The 24521-nt window shown below is 41.2% G+C and overlaps 1 protein-coding gene across 1 annotated transcript in view; it reads left to right on the top strand.

Moving 5' to 3' along the window:
• slc24a3 (solute carrier family 24 member 3) overlaps nucleotides 1-24521 on the top strand; it is a 50137-nt gene that overhangs the window by 12627 nt on the left and 12989 nt on the right. Inside the window, exons 3-6 of the mRNA XM_029507895.1 lie at nucleotides 16820-16896; nucleotides 23176-23250; nucleotides 23695-23779; nucleotides 24173-24276. Coding sequence (XP_029363755.1) covers nucleotides 16820-16896; nucleotides 23176-23250; nucleotides 23695-23779; nucleotides 24173-24276 — 341 coding nt within the window. The remainder of the gene's footprint in view (nucleotides 1-16819; nucleotides 16897-23175; nucleotides 23251-23694; nucleotides 23780-24172; nucleotides 24277-24521) is intronic.

Below are 24521 nucleotides of genomic sequence, written 5' to 3'. Positions count from 1 at the left end.
GTAAAACCCACCATTAATCCTACCCTGTATCAGAGGATGTTTGAGGAACATGCGAGACCATCTGTTTAAAGAAAAAAAAAATTAATAAATTAAAAGATTTAAAGCTGAAGCAGAGCTGCACCCTGCAACATGAATCCACCCAGGACTGGCTGTAACGTATGGAATGGATTCAAAGCGTTAAGAATTCTGTGTTGAGTAGGGCAAACTTTCCTCTGACCGCTGACGCTAAACACTGGTAGATGGCTTCAAGAGGCATCTGAGTGAAGTTACTTCATCCCACGGTGGTAACACTGGCTATTAGGGAGTAAGGTGTCCTAACTTTTGCCTCAGCTAGAATATGTGTTTTTGTTTATCTTTTGTTTGCCGAATAAAACAAGATACATTTTTTGCTGTTTGCATGCAATCAAATCTCTTTCTCTTCCAGAGATGAGTGCAAACAAGATTAGAGATCAATACATTTTTTAATAAACGACAGAATATTTAATATAGGGTGTCCTCATTTTTTCAAGACTGTATTTCTGCCACCCGAGTGAGACAACCCTGTCCTTATAGCATTCAGTAGCTTATTCAAACTCAGGAACTATGAACAAAGAGCAGTGTGCTTTGAGACTGCCTTGTTTGTGGGGATGTTAATGCCAGACAAAATTCCTCGGAGAAGGGTGAGGTTATATGACTTTGAGCAGATGATCAAAATGGTGCCACACCACTGGCAGCTTACAGCAGCTCTGTTGGTTAAATGTTGTTTTGTATATTTATATATTCTTTATAATCTTTCTTTCTACCTTCTGTAGTTTATTTTGCATTTCTATCTCTGATGCTGCTGTAACGTGAATTTCCCCATTGAGGGACTGATAAAGGATTAGCCTATTTTATTTAATCTTATGGTTACAAAATCCAGAAGTCAGTCTGGTGGCGAGCAATAGTTTCTTGAATTTTTATAATTTTTCATTTTATAAGTTTCTTGCTTTTCAGAATGTACCCAACTATTTATTTTTGTAAGCCTTTGATATCTCTCTGTTGAAGGATTGATTTTTTTTATCTTACTGCTGCTATTGGAAGACAACACTTTATTCTAAATGGCAGTTCTCAATGAACTGTAACACGTGTAACACTATGATGCATGATGAAGGTCTCAGCCACTGCGTACAAGTGAACAGTCTCATCATTGGGAGCTATTAAGGCAGAATATTCAGACCTTTAATGCAGCACTGTGTCACACACTGCAGATGTGAAGGATTTTTTATTCACTAAGCTGGTCTCATGCTGAGATAATGCGAATGTGGGTACAGTTTATTTCTTTGCTCATTCACTTGAAAAATGTCAGGGCAAGACTAAAATTCATTAATTATTGATTCAAATAATGTTCTCTAAGGTAACTGCTAATTCTAGGAAGTAATATTTTATATCCAGAGAAGGTAACTGGTTCTGGAAATGCTACAAACATGCATCCCTTGTGTCATAAATCACGATGGGAAGGAAACAAAATCTCGAAGTGTCTCAGCACTGTTCCTCATCGTAAGGAATATCAGTTACTGAAGCGATGTGGTTTCTTCATTCGCTCCTCGCATTCATTTGATGTGAATGTAGCAGTGATGGAGTTTTTTCACAGCGATGAATCATGAGGAGGTGAGCTTTTATACATGTATTAAAAAGCCTGAACTTACCCTGCTCTGGTGTGCAGTTGATGGCGTTGCCATGGTGATGTACACTCTTTAAAAGTGAGTCACCGTCATTGCATCAAAAGGCCACGGTTATGCCCAAACTTAGCCCTTTGCGTTTCGTCACACTGATTGGCCCTGCTGTGCTGGTGGATGGCACATGAGGCAGCTTGGACACCTTCACTTTGACGTTTTTGATTGGTGTACAAGGAGAACCTGCTACTGAGTAAATGCCAGTGTGCTCTTTTATTGTGTGGTGGTAAGCGCGTCAGAGTTGCAAACTCCTATCTTGCCTGAATCTTGTTGGTTTGACCCGGCAGCTTTGATACGTGTCTGCCATCTGATGCCCAAACCTCATGTGTGGGTATTTCCACAGTATTGTACAGGAGGAACCTAAAACACAGTTGCCCACACAAGCTGCACGCCATCTAGATCAGGTTGAATTCATTGGTCATATTTCAATGAAGGAATGAACAGTATTTTCAACAAGCAGAGGCTGAACAATCCCATACATGACTCTCGTCCCCCAACGAGCCGAGCATATAATTGTTTTTAATTTAAATGATTGAAAAAATTAATTGTTTCTAAATCTTACATGAGACGTTTATTGAACATTGGTAATTCCTACAGCTCTTCATCAATGAATATAATTTCATCCTGGGCTTTGTTGTATGAGCGTTGATCATTTTAATTAGTAGTATTAATTGTGTTTTCACCAAGTTACACAATAGCAATCCTAAAACAAACAAAAAATGTAAACACAAGCAGCAGGATTTCCATTTAGAAATTGTTGCAGAAGTTTGTCTTTTATCCTCCAATATCAGTCCCTGAATTTAACTTAATTAATTAATTAATTAACTTAATTTCATCCATTATGCTTCATCACCATCCCAAAAATATTGAATTTCAATCTATATAAAACTGATAAATGAATAAATCAATGTCAGTTCCCTTTATTTACTTTTGTGATGAAACTGTGTGTGTTTTTACAGAAGTTGTAAGTTGAATAATAGTTAATAAACTAAACAAAGTACCTTTGTAAAGTATTCAAATTCTAATCATTGGGTTGTGGAATGTAAGCAAACAGCATTAATGGCTGTCTCCAAAGTCCACATGCAGCAGGAATCAGGAATGATGTCTTCAGGATAACTTGGAGTCTCCTGTGCTCCTGAACCATGAACAAATGCAGAGAACCCAAAAGTAACCAAGAGGTCTGTTTAGCAATCAGGAGATAATAAATAGGTTCCAATTCAGCATGCTTGGGAAATACCAAGACCAGCAGAGCTGGTGCCAGTGGCAGCTGAGTCAAGTCGAGCGTCAGGGTTCAGGGTTCATCCAGGCTTGTGGCGCTTGCAGTTAGAGCAGGAGTACGCACAACAGCAGGAAGCCCACACCACTTCAGTGACCTGAACTTCAGGCAGTTGGTTGAGCAACATAAACAAAGTGAGCAGAAGAAGAAGGCAAATGCTTGACTTTTAATTGCCAGACTTAATAGTGCAGGCATAAAGCAATTTAGTAGAATGTACCTGTGTAAACTTGATTCATATCAAACTAACAAGACAGCTACTTTGGTCGGCATTAACCCTGAGGAACAGAGAAATAAATATCTACCGTCAGAGCCGAGGGTCTAAATACTTACTTGGCAAATTGACATGAATTGTTTTGAATTGTATTGATTGATGACTGGTGAGAGAAACATTTATTTTATTTTAGCATAAGGCTGCAACAAAACAAAATGTGACAAAAATGTTCGTGTAAGTGCACTATTTTGATTAAAAAGATGACAAAAATACAAACCAAGTTTGAAAGTGTCGCATTTCCTTTCTTCATTGCTCCCCTGCAGTTTTCTTAGCCCCCCACTGATTTACCGTCAGTCTGTAGCCTTTAAGTGCAGATGTGCATTGATAAATAATACTTCTATTTCCAAATGTGCTGATTCTGGTCACTGCAGTCAAACAATGTGAGCAGTGATCTTCATCTAATTCTTTTACTAATACGAGATAAAACAAACAAAACAAATGTAGTAGAATAAACATGAATTAATGAACTAGCAAGAGATGTGTCACACTCAAATGATGCAGAAAGTGTCTTGTTAGCTGAGGGATGCCAGATTTATGATATATGTGTACGTACGAATGCAAGCACATCTGCCGTATATGTTTGTTGAAGCATGTTGTGTGTGCGTGATACAAACTGTGCAAGGAAGGGAATAAAAGCAGCAGTCCTTAAATGTCACATTACTCAGCACGGTAACTACGCTCACGACATGCGATGTGTCAGCCCACATCATCATCGCCCACTGAGCATGTGCAGAACAGCCCCCCAGCCTTCCACGTGCTCTCAGAATATGCACAAGTTCTGCACAGAGATGAGCTTGTACAGCTCCCCGAGGATGGGAGATGCAACTTTAATCACCTTTTTATATTTATTTCTTTATTTATTGTGTTATGCTGAGTGGCATCGCCCCCCCTGGCTGTTTTTGTCATTGTCCTTACCATTTGTTCTACGCTGTCTCAGTGCCATTAAAGCTTCAACAGCTCCACTTGAAGGCTGCACCTCCGAGGAGCAGCCATGACTCCTGGTGACATCTGCGCAAAAGTGAGACCTCCTCATCCTCTGAGTGTGAGAGTGCCGTGTCAATTACCATGAAAGCGCCCATCGCTCTGTTGGCTCTGCTTCCCAAACACAGTCAAGTTAACTTCCAAAAACGTATTGCCTCCAGTCGTATAGTACAGGACATGGGCGAGCCTTGACTGGGACTCCATTTTCCCTCCTTTGCTCATTCACAATAGAAGATTCAAAGATTAACAGCATGTCCTGTTAGTGGCAAAGGGCTGATCCCAAAACACTGCTGTCGGGTTCAAAGTCTGTTTGGAGCTACACATCGTGCTGGATGTTCATAGAGGAGTTTGTTTCCCCTAGAGCTGAACGGCTGTTCACAGCTTTATGAAAGCCAATATTATTATGTTTTCTAAATCAGGAGGGAAGCCAAATCTTTCTTTTCAGGGTGATTGTGCTACACTTCACTGAACTTATTCCCTTTGACTGGATACATATGAGTTTGCATGCCAGCTGTGGCACCCCCATCCCCCGCCGATGTCTATATTATCTAGGGATTGTTCCGACACTGTCAAAATATGAGGTGAGATAGAAATCCTTCAGATAACAGTGAGTTGAGTAGCAAAATGTATGTAAAAAGATCAATTTGATTAGCTGGCATTTGGACTTTTCTTTTATGTCCAAATATTGGCTTCCTTTTTCCTCGCCAAACAAAATTACATCACTATGTAATTACAGCTAGAAGCTTTTAGGGTAAGTGGCTGTAGCCTTATTCAGGAGATAATTTTTGTTTTGTTTTTCACAGAAGGAAAGCACACAGTGACTACACATAGAAGAAAACAATCTTTCCCACTGTGCATAATTAGAAGTGTGAGATGCAGAAGCATTGGATTCGTAAAGGACTAGAAAGCTTCCTGCTGATGGTTTCTTGACAAGAGAGAGCAGCGGGAGCTGGAAAGCAAATCCATAGTGTTCACACCCATGTGTGACTTAGCCAGGTGTTTAATACCTTAACAGTTGTTCACCCCCAGATCTGCTAATGGCTTTCTACTGGGGCATAATCATATTGTGGAAGAACCTATCCCCTTATTTAAGTCTATAAACTTATTGTTGGCTGTAGAGTGTTTGCATGACACCCTGAAAAACCTGAGCAACAACAGTGTGTAACGCATCGAATGACAACCCCCAAAAAATGCAATAAATCCAGTCTGTCCTTCATTCAACGTCATTCAGCAGTTTTAAATGCTCCTTTACGAAGTGAAGTTTCTCACCCTCTACAGTTTTACCTGGGTCAGAAAAATCACTGTGTTGAAAGGACAGCAGCTGGTCACACTCTCCTCTGCAGGCTTCCGAAAGTCAGCAGTTCACTGGCCCAAAATTGGCTTTATTATTGATTTGCTGCTTTTATTTTCTCTGTCCACTGTCGCAGGCAGGCTGAGTCTGCATGCGGTGAAAGTGAAATAGCTGAAGATGTTTAGGGTTTTAACAGTTATCTATGGTGGATTGAACATTTGATAACACGCTCTATCTGTTCAGTCCAGAGCTGCGCTGTAAGTCTCTGTCTGTATGGATCTCTCTTTTTCAGTTCAGTTGTTTCCCAAAAGTTTTTCCTTTTCTTTTTGCCTTGTATTCACAATCTCTACATGAAAGAACAGCAACTTCTCTAAGTAAGACGGGACAAGAAACGTGCAGTCAGACATACTGACATGGTTTAAGCCAAACCCAAAACTGTCCATTACGGTTCAAAGACTGTATCCCTGCCCCAACTTTGATGAGCCGTACATTTCAGCTGTGCTTTCAGTTTTTCTGTTCGAGGATGATAAGCAAATAAAATTGTAGCTTGGACTGACAGTAGGGCTGAGTAATCCTGGTTCCACTATTGCTCTGATGAATGTCGCATGACTTCCCCATTGGCTATTGCTCACTTGACATTAACATATTGCATAATGGCCAATTACCGCCTGTGTTGTTGCTAACCTTCTTGCATTTTTGTTCAATTTTGAGACTTAAAAAACATTGCACAACATTGATTTTTTTTTTTTTTTTTGGACAAACTTGGCCAAGTCACCATTGCTGCACTTTCTATGTTCTGGTTGGCAGAGAGAAAGTTTGTTTCGCTGTTTAAGGGACCAAAAAAAAAAAAGAAAGAAAGAAAAGAAATATTCTGTTTCTCTCTAAATCACACAACGGGTTTGTCTTGAATTTATGTGTTTGGTGATCTTGTCAGATGACATCACGATTTTCAAATCAGGATTTTGGCAGCAACTCAGAAGTTAAAATATTTTCTGAATGGGCTGATATTCAGTCACATCTTCCATGGCCTGACAACAGAAACAACAGAAAAACACCTAATCAAAACAATATTCTTGTGAATTCAGCTGTATTAAAGTAATGTGAGCACGAAGAGGAAGAGAGAACCAGGAAAAGGGAGGAAAGTGGCTAAAACTAGGCTGAAGGCAAATAAAGAGATGATTTCAGTTATTTACAGAGTTTTCACAGCAGTTTTCGTGTTTATGTGTCGACCAGTAATTCTAATGTGTGTATGAAGTCTTTGTAAGGGACTCACCTATAGACACACATAGGAAAGTATCTGTTCAACTGAATCAAAGGTTACATAGAACATAGTGCATGTGTACTGAGCTATCTCTCACTTCTGTCTGTTTGTGTCTCTCTCTCTGTCACACACACACACACACACACACACACATCCATGCGCACATGCAGAAATCCTCTCTTTGGCCTGTACTACAGAAGCTGTACCAAACTGTAATATAATATGCTTAGTCATCAGAACATCCAAACAACAATGACAACACCATCTCTACACACACACACAGTCCAAACAGCAGCCTGCCATCCAAATATCCAAATGCAGTTAGACAACCCCCTCCCCTCATCATCTTACCCCCCAATGCCAAATCCAGCCAGCAGTGCCTGTTCGTTTCCATGACAACAGCCTGAAAGTATTATATCATCAGCGAGAAGTGAGCAGGGCAGAATTTTGCACGCATGCAGACACACTTGCATTGCCTCACTGTCTCTTTCACTCTTGCTCTATCACACACACACATACACGCACACTTTCAAAAATGCCTTCTCCCCAAACTCTCCTTTAGAGCATACGCAGCCTTGTCCCGTGTTATGTAAGATGCCCAGGTGCTTACGCGGGAGAGGTGAAGTCATCAGCGGTAAGATGGAGGATGAGCAGGGTAAGACTCTAAATTTTGGGGAAATACATCACTAGGGTTGCCAACTCCCTGAAAAATAAATAAGGAGACACCTAGTTGGCAGAGCTGGCTGACCCAATTTGGCCTTGAAGTCATGTTTTATAAACTGCTTTTGATCCTCATGGAAAAATGTTCCTTAGTGATCAACAGCAAAGACACATTAACAACATCAGCTGGCATTAACAGTTTCACCAGCCAGGACAACCCACCTAAGACACTGAATAATTTACTGTGACTACATTAGCCCCTTAATGAAATCATTAACACCTATATAGCTAGTTATCTGTGTGACCTGTATGGGAGGGATAACCCACATGATTTGCTGTTGGTTTGTTTGCTCTTCACATCTTTATTTAAGCGTGTAGGTGCCTTCGTTGCTTTCATTAGCCAGGCTATGAAGGGAACATCCAGATATTTCTGATGCAAAACTAAAATATGCAGTAGACTGTGGTTTTAGCCTTATTGCTCTGTGTGCTGGGGCAGGGGGGCCTCCTGGCTCTGTATATTATATTTAAAGAGCAAAGATTGCAGGAACTCCCCAAAGACTCTCAAGCGTTGCTCTGCCTTTTCATTTGCAGCTCTATGATGGTTATAAATAAACGTGAAAGATGGAGGCAGTGTTCGGTAAAGATGACAAGAGTAGGACTCCGCTAGGATTTGTACAGTAGTAGACCTGTAAAGGGGAGTTCCAGAATGAGAGCAAGTGTAAAAGCAGCATATGCATGTCCACAGACCACGCACTTCCTCTTCTATAAATACATTTCATCTATACACTGGCCCAGCTTCATGGTGAGTAAACAGAAGAGCATCTGGAAGTGACCTGCAACAAGAATAAATGTTCAAATGTTTGGTTTCATGGAGAAAAGTGAACTTAGAGGGAATTATACAGGCTTATGCCTCACTGCATTTCTCCAAATAATGTCCCTTCTCTCAAGACAATATCAGTTCAGACAGTTCCTGTCTTTGGTCCCCTGTTTGTGGAACAGGCTACTGAATTCTATCTGAGGAGGCTCGTCTCTTTCTGTCTTCAGCAATCTCTTGAATACTCATCTCTTCCTACATGCCCGACTTGCACTTGCTGTGCACCCCTTCTTCTTCCAATCTCATTGCACTTATTGAATACCGAGTCAAAGTGCTCACACTTAGTTTGTTTTAGTGCTTATGATAACTGGAACAGGCAAATACTTTTTATCCTCTGTCTGCTCTTGGTGAGGGGAAGATATAACTGAATTGAATCTCCTTAAGGACTGTCATCACTATCGTGTTTCTGATTGGGGAAATCTGTTGAGAAGGTTGGCTGTGGTGGCGAGCAGCATACGCAGGTGCGTGCGCGGAGTGTGACTTATCCAGACTAATTTGTTATAATGCTTCTGACCCAAGGAGGGGATTCAAATCATTGCTGCTTAAACATAATCTGTCTTTCACTTGACTGTGTTCACAGCTGTGCACAGTGAGTGTTCAGCGATTGTGTCTCCTCATCCAACGGGAGAGTGAACTAGTGTCTCCAACAGAGTCCCGTTAACATTAAAATGATATCACTTACATAAACAGAGCTATCCCCTGTTCAAGCTAAGTTTTACACTGATAAAACATTTGAAGTACACAGCGCAGTTTTGTATTTAGGTTGTTTTAGTACCTCCATTTCCCGTGATACATCTATATGATGACACATGCACAATACTGTGCATGGAAAAAATGTAAATGAAGACACACAAATACTGTCAAGTGAAGTGACACCAAAGAAAGCCAGAGTCAGGACAGCTAGCGTAATGCACCTGAACGTGTTCATTGTTGCATAAAGGAAACACTCAGGCACTGTGGAGCTTCGGCATGAGGAAAACAAACAAATCATAATTTGCCATCTCTTGATTCATGCCCCTAACAGGGACTCCTTTCAAATTGCCTGGTAAATAATGCTGGCATGGGATGATATAAGACTGCGGACAAGCGCTGGGAAGTCAGCTCCAGCAGGGGAATGAAGCAGGCTGAGTCAGAATGTGTCTCCCGGCAAGCTGACGCCTGATTGCTGATTGATACAGTGACTGCCACTGATTGTGCACAGAGAAGAAGAGAAGGCAGAGCAGGAAGAAGGCAGAAAGGGAAAAAACGAAAATCTTACTGCCTTGTGTGCATGTGTGTGTCTGTGTTCAGTGTTTTTGTGTGTGTACTAGATCCAGCAGGGATAGTTCAGGCCAGAGCACCATCAGCAGCTGTTCAGGGCTCATCCCGCTGACCTCGCTTACAACTGCACTAATTACCAGGCCAACTATATCACTGTTTCTCTTTCTCTCCTCCCTCTGAATCCCACACTCAGAACAATTCAATGTCCCTGCAGTGAAGTGAGTATTGAAGCAATATTATTGACTGAGATGTCACGTTCCTTCACACTGGAAGTTTTCTCCTTCTTCCGAACCGTACACACCCCCCAACACACCAACGCCATTTCAATCATACACAAGGGTACATGTTGTTGTTGTTTTTTTTTTTTTTTTTCAATCTGCAAACATCATAAATAATGCACCGCATTTTGGCTTGCACACTGCCTGTAACACATCAAACGTCATCGCTAATGGCAAGTGTACAGTGGAACAGCAGTGCCGGCAGCAGTAGGTTAAGGCTAGCAGGCTATTATTTGTGCCTACCTCTCCCTTCTGCCACTTAAACACACTCTGCCTCAAGGAGACACTCACTCTGTTGCTATGGAGTTTGTGTTCAGACGGATATAGTTGAGCACACTTTAGAGGAACTCAGGCAGGAGTGCTGATATTGATGACAAGTCAGAATGGAGTTGTGCGAGTGCATTTAACTTGAGCATGTGGTGCATACACATTTAATTTGCTGAAACGAAAAATGTGTTAATTGAATTTGACATATTACCCAAATCTTGATTGTTGTTGTAATCTACGTCGATCAGACATAACATTATGACCACCTGCCTAATATTGTGTTGGTCCCCCTTTCACTGCCAAAAGAGACTTGACCCATCAAGGCATTTACTCAACGTAAGTTGGAACTGTTGCTCAACTGTAAGTTGCCAGGCGGGGCCTCCATGGACCGGGGTTGTTTGTCCAGCATTGATTGGATTGATTGGATTGATACCTGGGGCAACTGGAGGCCAAGTCAACACCTCAGATTCACTGCTGTGCTCTTCAAACCATACCTGAACCTTTTGTTGCTTTGTAGCACGGTGCATTATCCTGCTGACAGAGATCACAGCCATCAGGAAATACCTTTGCCATGATAGGGGGTACATGGTCTGCAACAGTGCTTGGGCAGGTAGTTCGTGCCAAAGTAACATCCAGAGGTTTCCCAGCAGAATCTTGCCCAGAGCATTACACTGCCTCTGCCAGCTTCTGTCTGTAGTGCATCCTGGTCCAATGTGGCCTGCTTAAAATATCCCACCCACTGACAGGTGCCACTACGAAGAGATAATGAGTGTCACTTCATTCACTTCACCTGTCAGTGGTGGTAATGTTATGACTGGTTGGTGTTGAATTTATCCAGTATTAATTCCTGTGTCAAGTCAAATTTCAGCTCATTATAAAAAGACACATTACCTGCAGGTGATCTGTGCGTCTTTGCTCTGAATAAGCCTTTATCTAGATTTCAGCATGCGCTTTTCATACCACATTGACTATAATTATGTGTGGAGCGATAAGAGCTAGACATTTGTCACTTAATGTGTGCCAAGGTGTGGCCCAGCATGACCCGTGTTTGTGATTTGGCTGTCACAATCTTGGTTTCATGAATGCAGAAGTAGCGTGAAGGAGAAAATGAAGCTGCATGTGGAGGAGTGTGGGATCGGACCGGCTCTGTGCTTCTACTGTACTCCTAACTGTCAGGCAAGTCACTTTGAGCAGTACAGTCAATCACACAGTAGTCACGCCTTCATGCATTCTCTGCTCAATTGTCTATTTTCCTCTAAATGGGACCGTCATTTAAAAAATGGTCATGTTTGTATAGAAGATGACTTGAGACTGGAGACTGAGACCATAAACTAATTAAGTACACATTTACTGAGGTAATAAACCAAGTGAGAAATTTTCACAGACATCTTTTTGCAACTTCACTTCAGCATTACTTTTAAATAATAGCTTCAACTCATTGTGAATGCATGCTGACTTGTAAGGGGGGGAATGGCCTGTCTTATTCCCGGCCCTTGCATCAAATGTATGTTCTTGCACTGGGCAACTCAGTTTTCAGGGAGGTAAGATATCTCATGAGAGCGGCTAATGCATTACAGAACTATGTTACATACAACTGGGTATAAAAAGATGCCATGATACTTGTTATAAGTGGCCAGCATGGTTGCTGTTCTGTACAGAGATGGTGGTTTTGGGTTTGTCAGCTGAGCAATTTGTAGACTTTGTTTTCTGACTTGTGGTGGTCGCTTCTCAGGTTATGCTTCCGCTACTCAGACTCAGATCCCAACAGAATCAAATGAGTAGCATCAGTGACAGTCACACTGTCACACAGTCTGTGAAAAGGCTGCTCCATTTCATAGGTGCTGTTCGTCCACATTAACACATTTCATTTTTGATATCATCAGTATTTGAAGTCTGGTTTACGTTTGTTTAAATGTTTAGGATGACTTTCTATATTTTCATTTGTTCTGATGTGTAAGTGGGCTGAAATAAGCTGCTCAGGTCGGGAATTAAACTTTGTGCAAGAATTAAAAAGTTACCAAAAAAGTGTGTTCTTGCAGGAGATTGTACAAAATGTTATTTCCAGTCTGCAAAGGCCAGCCTTTTTCCCTTCGATGTGTTGGCAACACGATTGTCTCACTTCAATCTCACCTGTTCTGTTGTGTTGCGATGTGAAATGAATAGTTGGTAGTTATGTTAATATGTTATGTTGAATAGTTATGTTACTCCAGTGATGCTACCAATGATTATCACCAGGAGAAAGGGACAAAAGTGAAGCGTTTTTTTCCCCATCCCAAACACACCTTTGAAGGAAAAGAAAAGATGAAACAGAGGTAGCTGTCACCATACTGCCAAGAAGAGAATGTGAAAGGCTCTGCTCCCCCCAGTGTGTCTGAGCTGCTTCACCTTCAGTGAGGACAGCTTGGCTGCTCAGTGACCAGTGGCAGAACGGACAGCTCCTGAGAGTCGGTGTTTTTAACAGTGCAAACGTGTCAAGACAAAGTGAAATGTGAATTGAAACTTGGAGGGCTTAAAGCGTGTACATGTTTCCAAGTTCATGGTGGGAATATACGGTCATGTTAGGGTCAGGGCAAATTAAATTCAGCGAGTTAAAGCGCTTTTGCACAATTTTTAAAACTGCAGCTCTGCCTGAACTACAGAAATGCTCCCTACAGTCCACCCCTGATAAATGGCAGCATGTGAATTTAAGCCAGATTCAGTACGCACTATTGAGGTGCATGGTGTGCTTCTGTTCATTCTCATTGGCGTAAACCAGACCATGACGGCGAGTGTGTCTGCTACCTGACAGTTCTCCTGGCGCAGCAGGCGTCAGCTCTGGCACAGTGAATGCTCCTCTGCGTACTCTTCCTTTTCTCTCCATCACCACATCCACTTAAGAGGACTTAAACAGCTGAGCCCTTTGTCTCACCTGTTCCAAACCTCAGTCTGACTGCCCACTTCTCTCTGAAGTGTTTGAGTGGATTTTTCAGTTCGGATGGACCATCACTGTCATAATGGTGCTGTGATACATCCGTCTAGACCTCCGTTGGCCTTTTGAGTAGCTACGACTTAATCCATCCCCTGCTTTGGCATGATGTTGTCTTGAAGACGTCTAAGTAGAGACCATAAATACATTGGGAAATATTTACTGAGGTAAGACCTGAAGTGAGAGGTATGGCCATAGACTTTGACAACTTTCATATCTGATTTCTTTTTTCCACCAGGGGAGTTGCCCCCCCAATGGTCAGACTGCTGTAATGTTTCTAAACCCAGTTGAAACTCAGATGCGCAAGAAAGCTTAATACATAAAAGGCAGTCAGTAAAGACAAAGCCTTTACTTGTCAGTTCAGGGATCACACACTGGAAGGCAGGCAGCGAGGAAACAAGTCCATTCAGGGGGAAAGCACAAACACCAAGGCCCATAAATCCAGGCAGAGTCAAAAACCAGGTAGGCCAACATAGGAAAATAAGGGCTAGATAGCATGGACACATACACAAACGACAATGACAATCTGGCAGAGGGTCAGTGGTAACCCAGGGTATAAATAGGGCAAGCTTAACTGCAGACAAGCCACAGGCTTGTGTGGCAGGAAACAACAAGTACAACTAAGGAAAATACAAAGAACCATGATGACTAAAGTAAAAAAGGAAGCGGTCACCTACTTGAAATCTCCCATCAGACATACATAAGAATTTCACTTCACTTTTCAGATACAAAGTCTACATCTGCTTATATAGATTAAATACTGACCAGTAGTCATTGGTTTAAGAGTGTGGTTAAGGCTTCATTTCAAGGTTAAAAAGTTATCATCCTGAAAGGCTGATGATCCAGGATGGGATTAAGCTAAACATGTGAGTGCTGCAAACTGTCAGCTGCTTCGGCTATCATCACTTCTCAGAAATGACAAAAGGTATCCTGTCGGTGAAGGCAACAGGACTTAGAAAGAGGTCAGTGCAGTGAGGAGGAACCACTCAGCTTTAGAAATGCATTAAACACATTGTTTACATTAATGTTCGGTGGGTTTCTTCTGGGAGCAAGTGGTTCTGCATCACATCCGCACATTTATTGACCTCTCGTGGGAAATGGGATTCATGTTTCTCAGAGCAATAATTAGCAGTTTGTTTTTTATCTCCAGCCTCTTTGAAGGCTCCGGCAGGAAGATAGCACCATCATTCCGATCACTTCATTCCTTTTTATGGCTTGTCTTTCACTCTTATAATGCGGTATTAACTTATTAACCCTCTGATCATTTTTATGGGATTTGTTGTCTTTTCACATCTACACTGGGCACTAATTCCTGTCATGAGAGCTGTTTGTTCTTTCACTTCACACTCAAGCCTGGCATTTTGGCTGGACTGAATTTCAGCTGGCTAACACTGGCTTGTAACAGTAAATATTAAACACATACAGCTGTCGCTGTGAGATGTCCGTCTGCTCCGCTGCTCTGCACCCTCTGTGGCTTTTACAGGCTGCTCTGCATTGTGTTAGGCTTAAGAAGTTATAGCAGTGCAGAGGAGGACTGCAGCTACTCAAACGCAGCAAGATATCGTAGATGTAAATAGGCCAACAAAGCACAAAAAAGGGGGAGAGTGGGAGAAAACAGTGGGAAAGTAGTGAACTATTCTTCTTTCTACTCACATTTTCTCTGTTCGACATGTGAGGGACTAACTTCCACTTGGTAGGTGGAATGTTAAACTTTTCGACCAAATCTAATCCATAAATTGGTTCTCAGGTTGAATTGTGCTTTGTTGACCAATTATTAATACACTAAACTACACGGATGACTCTCAAAGTGAGCCATGACTGACTGTGACATCACTGGATTTCCATGTTTGTCCAAAAAGTAAACGAATAATATGTTCAAGAAGTGGATATTATGTTGAAATACAACATTAAACATAAAATGTGATCTGTGAAGAGGTAATTAATATTAATATTATTAATTAATAATAAATGCTAGAATATTAGCTCAGCTGCTGTGTCTGTAAAATGACCTTCACACTTACAGGTAAACATGGTCAGATACTAAATTATGTTCATCTTATGTTGTCTGTGTGAGATGTGTTTTTTTTTTTTTTTTTTTTTTTTTTTTTTTTTTGTTGCCCCTAATATGCTGTTGCACCCATGCCCTGAGATTGTTTCTTGATTAAATTATTTTACCTGTATTGTTCACTTTTTCCCCACAATAGGAAGGTCCAAGGTTCGATTCCCAGGCCTGGGGTGGAGTAGCCTATGCATGTTCTCCGTGTCTCTGTGTGGGTTTCCTCCGGGTACTCCGGTTTCCTCCCACCTTCCAAACGCATCATGTTTGGGTTAACTGGTGACTCTGGATTTTTCCGTAGGTCTGAGTGTGAGTGTGAGTGGTTGTTGGTCTCTGTCTGTCTCTGTGTGTTGGCCCTGTGATGGACTGGTGACCTCTCCAGGGTGACCCCACCCTCACCCAAAGTGAGCTGGGATTGGCTCCAACACCCCCTGAAACCCGGAAATTGATAAGCGGTAGAAGATGAATGAATGAATAGCTGTATTTAGCTACACATATCTCTTGAGATTATGATCATCCACATCACAATAATTACAGAACCAAACATTCACTTTCCCAGCAGATTTGGCATTCAGACAGAGCCATACTGAACGAGTACTGTGACGTCTACGTGATCCGAGTCATCATCTCCTCTCAAGTCACTTGACTTTAGTTCATCTTCCTGTAAAACTCAGTGAAAGTACATTTGTGTCATTTCAACTACAGTTCCGCTTCACCAGGATCTCAAAGGCATGTTTCTGAGCTGCTGAATAAATTATCTCTGATTCTGATGTAACCATTTCTGCCCCACGTGTTAGCAATCATTAGCATTAGCTCAGCTGTCTTGCCTGGTGCTTGGCTTGTCTTTCCCGTGGAGCAGTGTAGGTGCTGAAGTAGGTAACGTGTTAGCAGTGGCCCGTGAGTAGGCTCCTGATTTTGTTTGGAGGAGACAATGACAGGGGCGACTTCATGTTTGAGGGGCAAGAGGCAAAGGTTCCTTGACACTCTCTGGCAGCCAAGCATCTGTCACTAGTCTTGGCAGTCGCTGAGGGACTGTGGGGATGGAAGAGGAGGGGAAGTCAAAAGGCAGCAAGAGGGGGGTAGAATAACTGCAGCCACCTTTCAAACCCCCCTCCACCCATCCCTCTTTTTCACCACTTTTCTGTTTTCCTTCGCACAATCTGCCTCAGCCAATTTTCCACTTCTCTCTCACTTTCGCTCTCTCATCTTACACTTGCACACAGTTGTGCTCTCTTGCACAGTTGTTGTCACATTCCTATATAGAGAAGAAGAGCCTGCAAATTGTGGTTCAACTCCCAACGTATTTTTTTCTTTTTTTTTTTTGCTCTCATCCTATTTCCCATCCTACGTACCCTAAATATCTCTTGCTCTATTTTTACGATGCTCTCTCTCCACTTTGCCCTCACTTTGTCCTCTGAATGTTCACTTTTTCCATTTCCCTAATCTCTAGTTACTCTCAGAGGAATGATGCAGTCCTTGGAAGGGCACAGCTAGACTATTACATACTTGGGCAAGGTACTCTCTGGGCAGGGCTCCTTGTCAGCAAACATGAGTGCAAAGACTGTCCTTGCTCATGGGTTTGACCTCTCTTCCGAGCATATGAAACATATTTCCCATGCACATGCATACACGCCATCTCACATGCCCTTATATCAACTGCTCTAGTTTGTGTCTTTTGTCTCTTACAGCCCTGCATGAGTTCCCCACAGACCTGTTCACGCACAAAGAGCGAACAGAGGGAGCCGTGGCCCTACATGTTCTGTGTGTAAGTTTGCCTTCACCTTAACTAATCTGCATTCATGTGCATGTCGGTCAACATTTCAGATTGTGACACAAATGACCTTTTACTGTCATTGCACAACACTTTTTATGCTAGAAGTGAAAGGTTTAGTCTGTCAATGTTGTTCCTCAACAAATCCCATCAAAAAGCAAAACAAACAATGGATTGGTCCCTTTAACAAGAATCATCTGTGTATCCAGTTTTCCTCTGTGCCATAGACCTACAGTGTCATCCAAAAATTAGAAATGCATCACTGAGCAACAGCGTTGCCCTTTGTGACATGTTCCTTCATTAAATTGAACATAAGCACTGTAGTTTATTTTGAGTCAATCCAGCTGTCCTGCTGGCACAATTACTCACTAAAACAAGAAATATGTATTAATACACCACTGGAAATAATCTCCAATAAATTCACTGTTTGCTCCCATTATAATATTAATATTCTCTAATATTATAATGAATATATATAAAAAGGTTTCTGTATAAAGATAAAGAAAATAAACTTATTACCTAAATACATTCAAACTCTAACTGACGGCATCTCCTTTATCCACAATGCAGCCAGTCCACTGTTAAGGAAATGACCAAAGGTGTTAGGCTTCTGAGTTATCAGTCTCGTGAATTCTAGTTCTAGTGATGACTGCATCATTGATGTAATCATCACTACATGACTCTAGTGATGATTTCAACCGACAGTCTAATATCAACAATTTACTTTCACGGTGATAACATCACAAAATGAAAAGACATTTGTTTAACACTGTAAATGAGGAACAAAAGGGGAGGTCGTGTCATGAGGTGGTAATTCCAGTGAATTAAACCACAGAGTAATTGCTGCTCTTCTTAAAAAAAAAAAAAGAAAAGTCTAAACAAATGTTATAATGTCTTTCTCTCTGGCTGAGCAGAAAAGGATTTGGATCTGCAGGAATATGGCAGGCCCAGCCCTTTCCTTCCCTCTCCTCTCCTCTCCTCTCCAGCAGCATGTCACTGATTCAGAACGCATGACCAGCCACACTGGCCTCTCCCAAGTGGCCCAGCAGGGGTCAATAAACAAGGTTAAGACTACAATGGAGCCCTCTGCTGCCACTCTAACATGACGGGCACAAAGGACGCAGACTGTTCCAGGACACGATGACCCGTGTTGTGCTGTGCTGTTGCTGATGGTCTCAGGGGGCTGACTGTAATGGAAGCTCATGCCAACAGACTATCCTCTCCAGGGAACTTTGTGGCACATCAACAGAGCATAAAAACAACTGAATGGAGCATTTAGCCAGCACATGTCTGACACTATCGGCCATGTCACTACTTACAGAGCAACCACCCTCTGAGATAGCCTTCCTGTAAGAGAAGGGCACAACCTTTTCGAAGATGCTTGGTCCACAAAGTGTCCTGTGAGGACGTGCTTTTGCCCATTTTTCCAGAACAGTGACAACTTTTGATTTCCGGCACTTCACAGTATGTCAAAAGAATGTACGTATAACGGTTAATAACGAAGGAAGGATTCGCCAACTTCTAGCAACAGTGCAAGTTGAGTTATTGTAATGGCCCTATCATGGCTGTATAACTATAATTTCTTAGGTTTCAGAAACTGCTAGAATTTCTCTGATAGAGCAAACATTTTCAAATTTCCGGTAATATGAAGTGTGGCAGGCCGCTGGTGACAATCCTCAGTTTACAAGGGTTAATGAAGTCTACTCATTCTTGACCTTAAGAAGAATAAATAAATGTGCATTGATTTAAGGGCCTCTAAGTAATGTTTTTCTAGTATCTTTAATTCATGTCTTTTACCTTATCCAGAGAGTTGAGAGCGACTGTCCTTGAAGACGTTGCCTCACATCCCAGGGCCTAGTCTGATTAGGCTAGCCTAATCTGAGGACCGGAGATTACCACCAGATTATTTAATTACTCAGCAGCACTAACACTGCTGCTGAACTGAACTGCTGAGATGAAGAGATGAGAGGAAGAAACTACAGAAATTGGGAACCACTGACCGTATACTTTATCTCCGTCTGTACCCACAAGACAGCATCCCTTGTGCATATGGGCTCCCGAAGATCCATGAAGATGGAGACTCATCATATCCAAAACTCCATCAACTTCATGAACAAGGTCCAAGGCATTCAATTGGAAGAGAATGAAACTGTGACATTCTATGACGGGACCTCTTTACTCAACTTCCTCCCAACCATAGAAGCTTTGGAAACTGTGAGGCAACATTTGCTAGGTGACAACACCCTCTATAATAGGGCCAACCTTAACCCAGACCAGTTTTGTCAACTACTGGACCTGAACATGACATATTTCCAATTCAATTTTACAGACAGAAACATGGCCAGGCCATTGTGACAGGAGCCTTCACATTGGAGTTTACAGGAAACCTACATGCAGGAACCAATATCTTTTTTGGACTCACACCACCCTCTACAACACAAACTGGGTGTGATTAGAACTCGACAACACAGAGCAGACAATCTTCCCAGCAGCACTCAGGCCTGACTGAAAGAACACAAACACTTGAGGATAAACTCAAATCCTGTGGTTACCCCAGTTGGACCTTTGTGAAATCTGCAAGGAGGAGAAGAGCAACAGAAGGAACCACACAGTCATCTCTTATGTTTCTGGGTTCTCTGAGAAACTCAGGAAGACTCTTAACAAAGATTGCAGTTTATTTCAAACCCAACAACACACTCTGACAGACCGGTTCGTCCCAAAGACCCTGCACTGTACCACACAACCAAAAAATCGATCTGGGTATGCTGTCCAACTCAAGGAGGACTGCAGTGACTCAGAGGAAACAAAACAGCCCCTTCACAAATGAATGACACAACACAGAAGACCAAACTCCTCTGGACTGGACTCAGCGGTCTGTCTGCATTTAAAGGACAGTAATGTACAGATTTTAGTCAGGGAAGATCGAAGGTTTGGAAGAGACGTCGAGGAATCCATTTATGTGAAACTGGAAAAACCAGAGGAAGAGGTCTGCGACACCACCTGTCTCCCACTTAATATGCTGTCTTTTCCGCTGTTCCCAGGAGACTCAGAAACAACAGGCTTCATGAATGGGTCCAATGACTCTCAGTCAAAACTAACACCTCCAATGACGGTTGGTCCCTACATCTGAGCTCTAACAAGCCATTGAGATTCAGTAGCGTGGATAACGACTCCTCTAGGCTATATATCTGAGTTCCAGCCTGTCAGACTAGCTTTACCTAGTCTGAAGGCACAATGAACTGAGGAAGTCTCTTGGACGAGAGGAGAAACGTCTTCAAGGAAATAGAACCAAGTCCACTCGGTCTTTGGATAACTATGACCTGGATGAATAAGAACCCACTGATGAAAGAAAAAACATTTCAAAAGCAGTTTTTTAAACATTTTTTACTTGACCGACGACTGGCATCGATTCTCCTACACGCTTCAACATTACTGCAATATTTGTATTTGAATTAGCACATTGAGCTTTAATTGGTTTCTCATCTGACATTGCTGCTTCTCATTTCAGTTCAAATTTTGGATTGATTAAATATTTTGTCTATTAAACTCAGAAATGTTATCCAGTTAAGTTATTCCATCTTCACTTCATAAACCCCATTTACAATTATGCAAAACAGACAAAAGCAGTAAATCAAAAATATATTATAATATATATTATGACATACATATAGTGTGTGTGTGTAAATGTAGATGTATGTATAATCTATAAAATAGAAAAAAAGAAAATATTGACAATATGTTTCACAGATTTAAAGCAAATTTTCTTTTCTTTCAATTAACAACCCTCTGCTTCAGCATAATAATAGCTAGCTGACATTATGTCACACCCCATTGAAAAAAGTACTTTAAAGAAGATTTAAAAAAATTCCTTAAACTGGAACTGTATAACAAAGACTTTTGTGCTAACAACTCTGCAGCGTTTGCAGTATGTTGAACAGCTGGAGAACACAGCTGTATAAATGTGCTGGTAGCCCTCTTCTGTGTGCAGCTGTTGCCCTTTACTATGAATCAGAAACTACGTTATAGTACAAAAAAAGGAAAGAAAATTCACAATATGGTTTTTGTAAATTTACCGGAGAGTGTCCATAACTCGTACTTTCAATCAGAAGTTTCGTAAATTATCGAATTCTTGCTTAATCAAAAGGAAGCTAAATGGGGGGTGGGGGGGGCAATCAAACTGCAGAAATAAGCCTCAAAATACTCTGCAAAAATCACCAAACAGTTCACAGCTCGGATGTCATGTCACCATGTGGCATATGCTGTCGGAAGCAGCAGCAGCATATGGCGTTACTTCAGGGCTGTTGATGTAAATGCTGGATTAAATTATTGTGTCTCTTTGTTGCATTATCCTGTGATGATGACAGGCGCATGTGAAACTGCAGTGGACTGATCCCGTCATCAGGCACAGATTCCCACTGCTCATTTGTTTTTAGTTTTGGGTTCATCTCAGAGAATACTTTAATATCATAATATTTTATTTCCATCTTTCCAGATTTATTTCCATTTTATTCCAACATAGGAACAAATGAAAACATATGTATACACATACTCACACACAGCTACAGTAGGGTTGAGATGGAGATAAAACCTCCATTTCAACCCTAAACCGGAATCCAGATTAAACCCCGTCATCAGGATTACATGTGACCTTTGACATTTTGCTTGTCCTGAACCGACAAATCTCCATCTCAGTGACTGATGGCCAGAAACACTCATACTCACACATAATGAATGCCATTTGATGTGCGGGCTCAGTGATCTCACTGCTCTTATGCAGGTGTTCATATTGTAGCACACTTTTACCCGCTTCGTGAAACACACAATAGAAAAACTGTGTGGTGCCAGTGGTGAGCACAAAAGGAAACATTAGTTTTCATTCACTCTGTCATCCTTGCTGTGGGCACATGTTGTTCATTGAAATGTTCATTATTATGAAGTAAAAGAGTATTCCCCTTTTTTCATTCAAGAAATTTGTTCACTACCTGGCATTTCATCTCCATGTGGTGGGTGTTAATTCAGTAATAGACCAGAGAAGGAGAAAAAATATTAGTATTAATAAACAGCTTTAAAAGCAGTTCATAGTATTTATCGCTTGGCTTGTTGAGATAATATGCACGGATTTTCCCGAGTCCTTCTTCTTGGAGGAATTTGTTGGGTCTCTTTAACAACTCCATGAAGAGTTTGGTCTAGACCTGCTCTATATATAAAATGCATTGATGTAGCTTTGTTATGATTTGGTGCTATCGAAATAACTATGATCTGATTTGATTTTATTGACATTCTGTTGACATTTCAAAAGGTTCAGGAGATTCAAAGTTGAAGTTTGTTAGAAGAAAACGTTTTGTTTCTGCAAAAAAAGATGAACGAACAAATGAAATCCTTTTTAGATTGATATAGGAAATATTAGAATATTTTGAGATACGTGTTTTTGTTTTTTGTTTTTTCATGAGCTGTTAGCCATACTCATCAAAATGAAGGTAGAAAGGGGTAGTAAATGATAAACTATGTGCTATCTATATAGAATCAGGATATATGAAAGTTTCACTTAATCATGGAAAAAAAAAAAACTTCCAAAAGATGGAACTTGCCTCAAAATTGAGATGAGAGGAGTGGACTTTAAAGACTTTACACTATTTATCAATCTAAAGGTATAAATAATACAGCCAACAAATGTACAATATTACATTTAGCTTCAACCAGAAGTATCAGTCAAGGTCATAGGTCATGTTGCTAGACTCATTTCAGGAGATTAAGCAAAATATAGATATGACGGACCTTCCCTTCAGGGCTTTTTTAAATTCCAGTATGTTTTAAAAGTATAAACTATCTTCAGCACTTAAAGATGTAAATGGTGTGGTTCACAGTTATGTTATTCATGAATGTTTAATGTTTGATCCATTAACGTACTGTAAGGCATTTGCACGTGATCACCTCTGACTCTTTAGCCTTCAATTAGTAGACTTGTTTAATTTTTTATGGTAATTTACATCTAAATTTAATGTTAAAGTAAGAGCAGGAATGTGTTTCACTGCAACATTCAGGAAACTCACAGAAGTCTGTTGAAGACAATCAAAAACATTTGGCATAAAGACGGAAACAGCAGTAGTTTCTGTTCTCAAATTTGAGATATGATCTGCTAAATCATGGCTGGTTTTACGTGAACACAGTAAATAAAACAATTGGAAGCACAGCTTATCGTGGACCTTCCACCCACATCGCATGACACGCATCACACCACGTAGCATTCCTGATTCAGTCTGTCTCTCTCCATAGACTATCTACATGTTCTGTGCCCTGGCTCTGGTGTGTGATGACTACTTTGTCCCTTCCCTGGAGAAGATATGTGAGGTATTCAGCAGCATGCTTTTCAAATTAAAACAACCAACAGGTACGAATGTTCTTGAGAAAATATTGCCATTGATCTGAGACGCAGATTTTCATTCACTGCATGGATCATAATGGATCAAAGATGAGATTTTATCATTGTTTTAAAGACTATCAAAGGGTAGAAGGGTTTTCTCTTTGTACACCTGTCCATGTTTAAAATAAACAAAGGTTTTATTCTACTTAAAAGATATTGTTCATTCCCCCAAGAATAACAGTAAAAGTAAGAAAAAGATTGCCTCTGGCAAACTGATACATTGTCAATTTTTTAACATTACCAGATATATCATGTTTACATATTCACACATACAATGTGCATGCTATAGTGGATCTTAATGACCAGTGATGCCCTCTTGTTTGGACTATTCTGGATTTTCTGTATTCATGCTTTCTTCTGTTGTCTCCCAGCGTCTCAATCTCAGCGAAGACGTTGCAGGTGCCACGTTCATGGCCGCTGGCAGCTCTGCACCTGAGCTGTTTACGTCCATCATAGGTACAAGTATTCACTACATCCACCCCTCGCTTTGTTCAGCCTCCTTTGTTAGAACTAATGACATTGAAGTTATCTTACGTAAGAGTCTCCAGAGCATTGCTGGTGGGTAAAGGCCATCTGTTTTGTTTTCTTCTGTGATCATGTGCTTTCAGCGTGGTATATCTGTATCTCTGTCTGTGAACCAGAAAAATTACTCTCACTTCAAAGTCTTGATCATCACACTACATAAATGTGTCTTTCATGTAAAAATATAACTATACACCAGGACTGTGTTTATGCTTCTAAAGTTCTTCTCATTTGTATAGAAATACATTTTAGGCTTTTGCTGAACGATGCCTACAAATGCTGTGTTTCTGTGCTTGTTTGTGTGTGTCTGTGTGTTTCTCTCCTCAGGGGTTTTCATCACCAAAGGTGACGTGGGTGTGGGGACAATTGTGGGCTCAGCTGTCTTCAACATTCTCTGCATCATCGGCGTGTGCGGCTTCTTTGCAGGCCAGGTATGATGTCATAGCAGCATTACACCACCGCAGCCAAGGCCGCCGCTGACCTGGTGGCATTTTCACGGAGTACAAGTGGTAGCCTAATGTCACCTTTACATATTCACCCAGTAGGATGTGCTCATGCATACATGCATATGTTTATGCAGGAGCATTCAGGACACGTGTACACACTGTTGATTTATCCATGCATGATTTCCTGTCTCTAACTGCACCAAAGCACAGTGACAGTGGGAACGTGATCC

Source organism: Echeneis naucrates, chromosome 1, assembly GCF_900963305.1.
Source record: "Echeneis naucrates chromosome 1, fEcheNa1.1, whole genome shotgun sequence".
Lineage (NCBI taxonomy): Eukaryota > Metazoa > Chordata > Actinopteri > Carangiformes > Echeneidae > Echeneis > Echeneis naucrates.
Note: the sequence above shows the minus strand (reverse complement) of the source record. Positions and strands in the feature narration are given on the sequence as shown.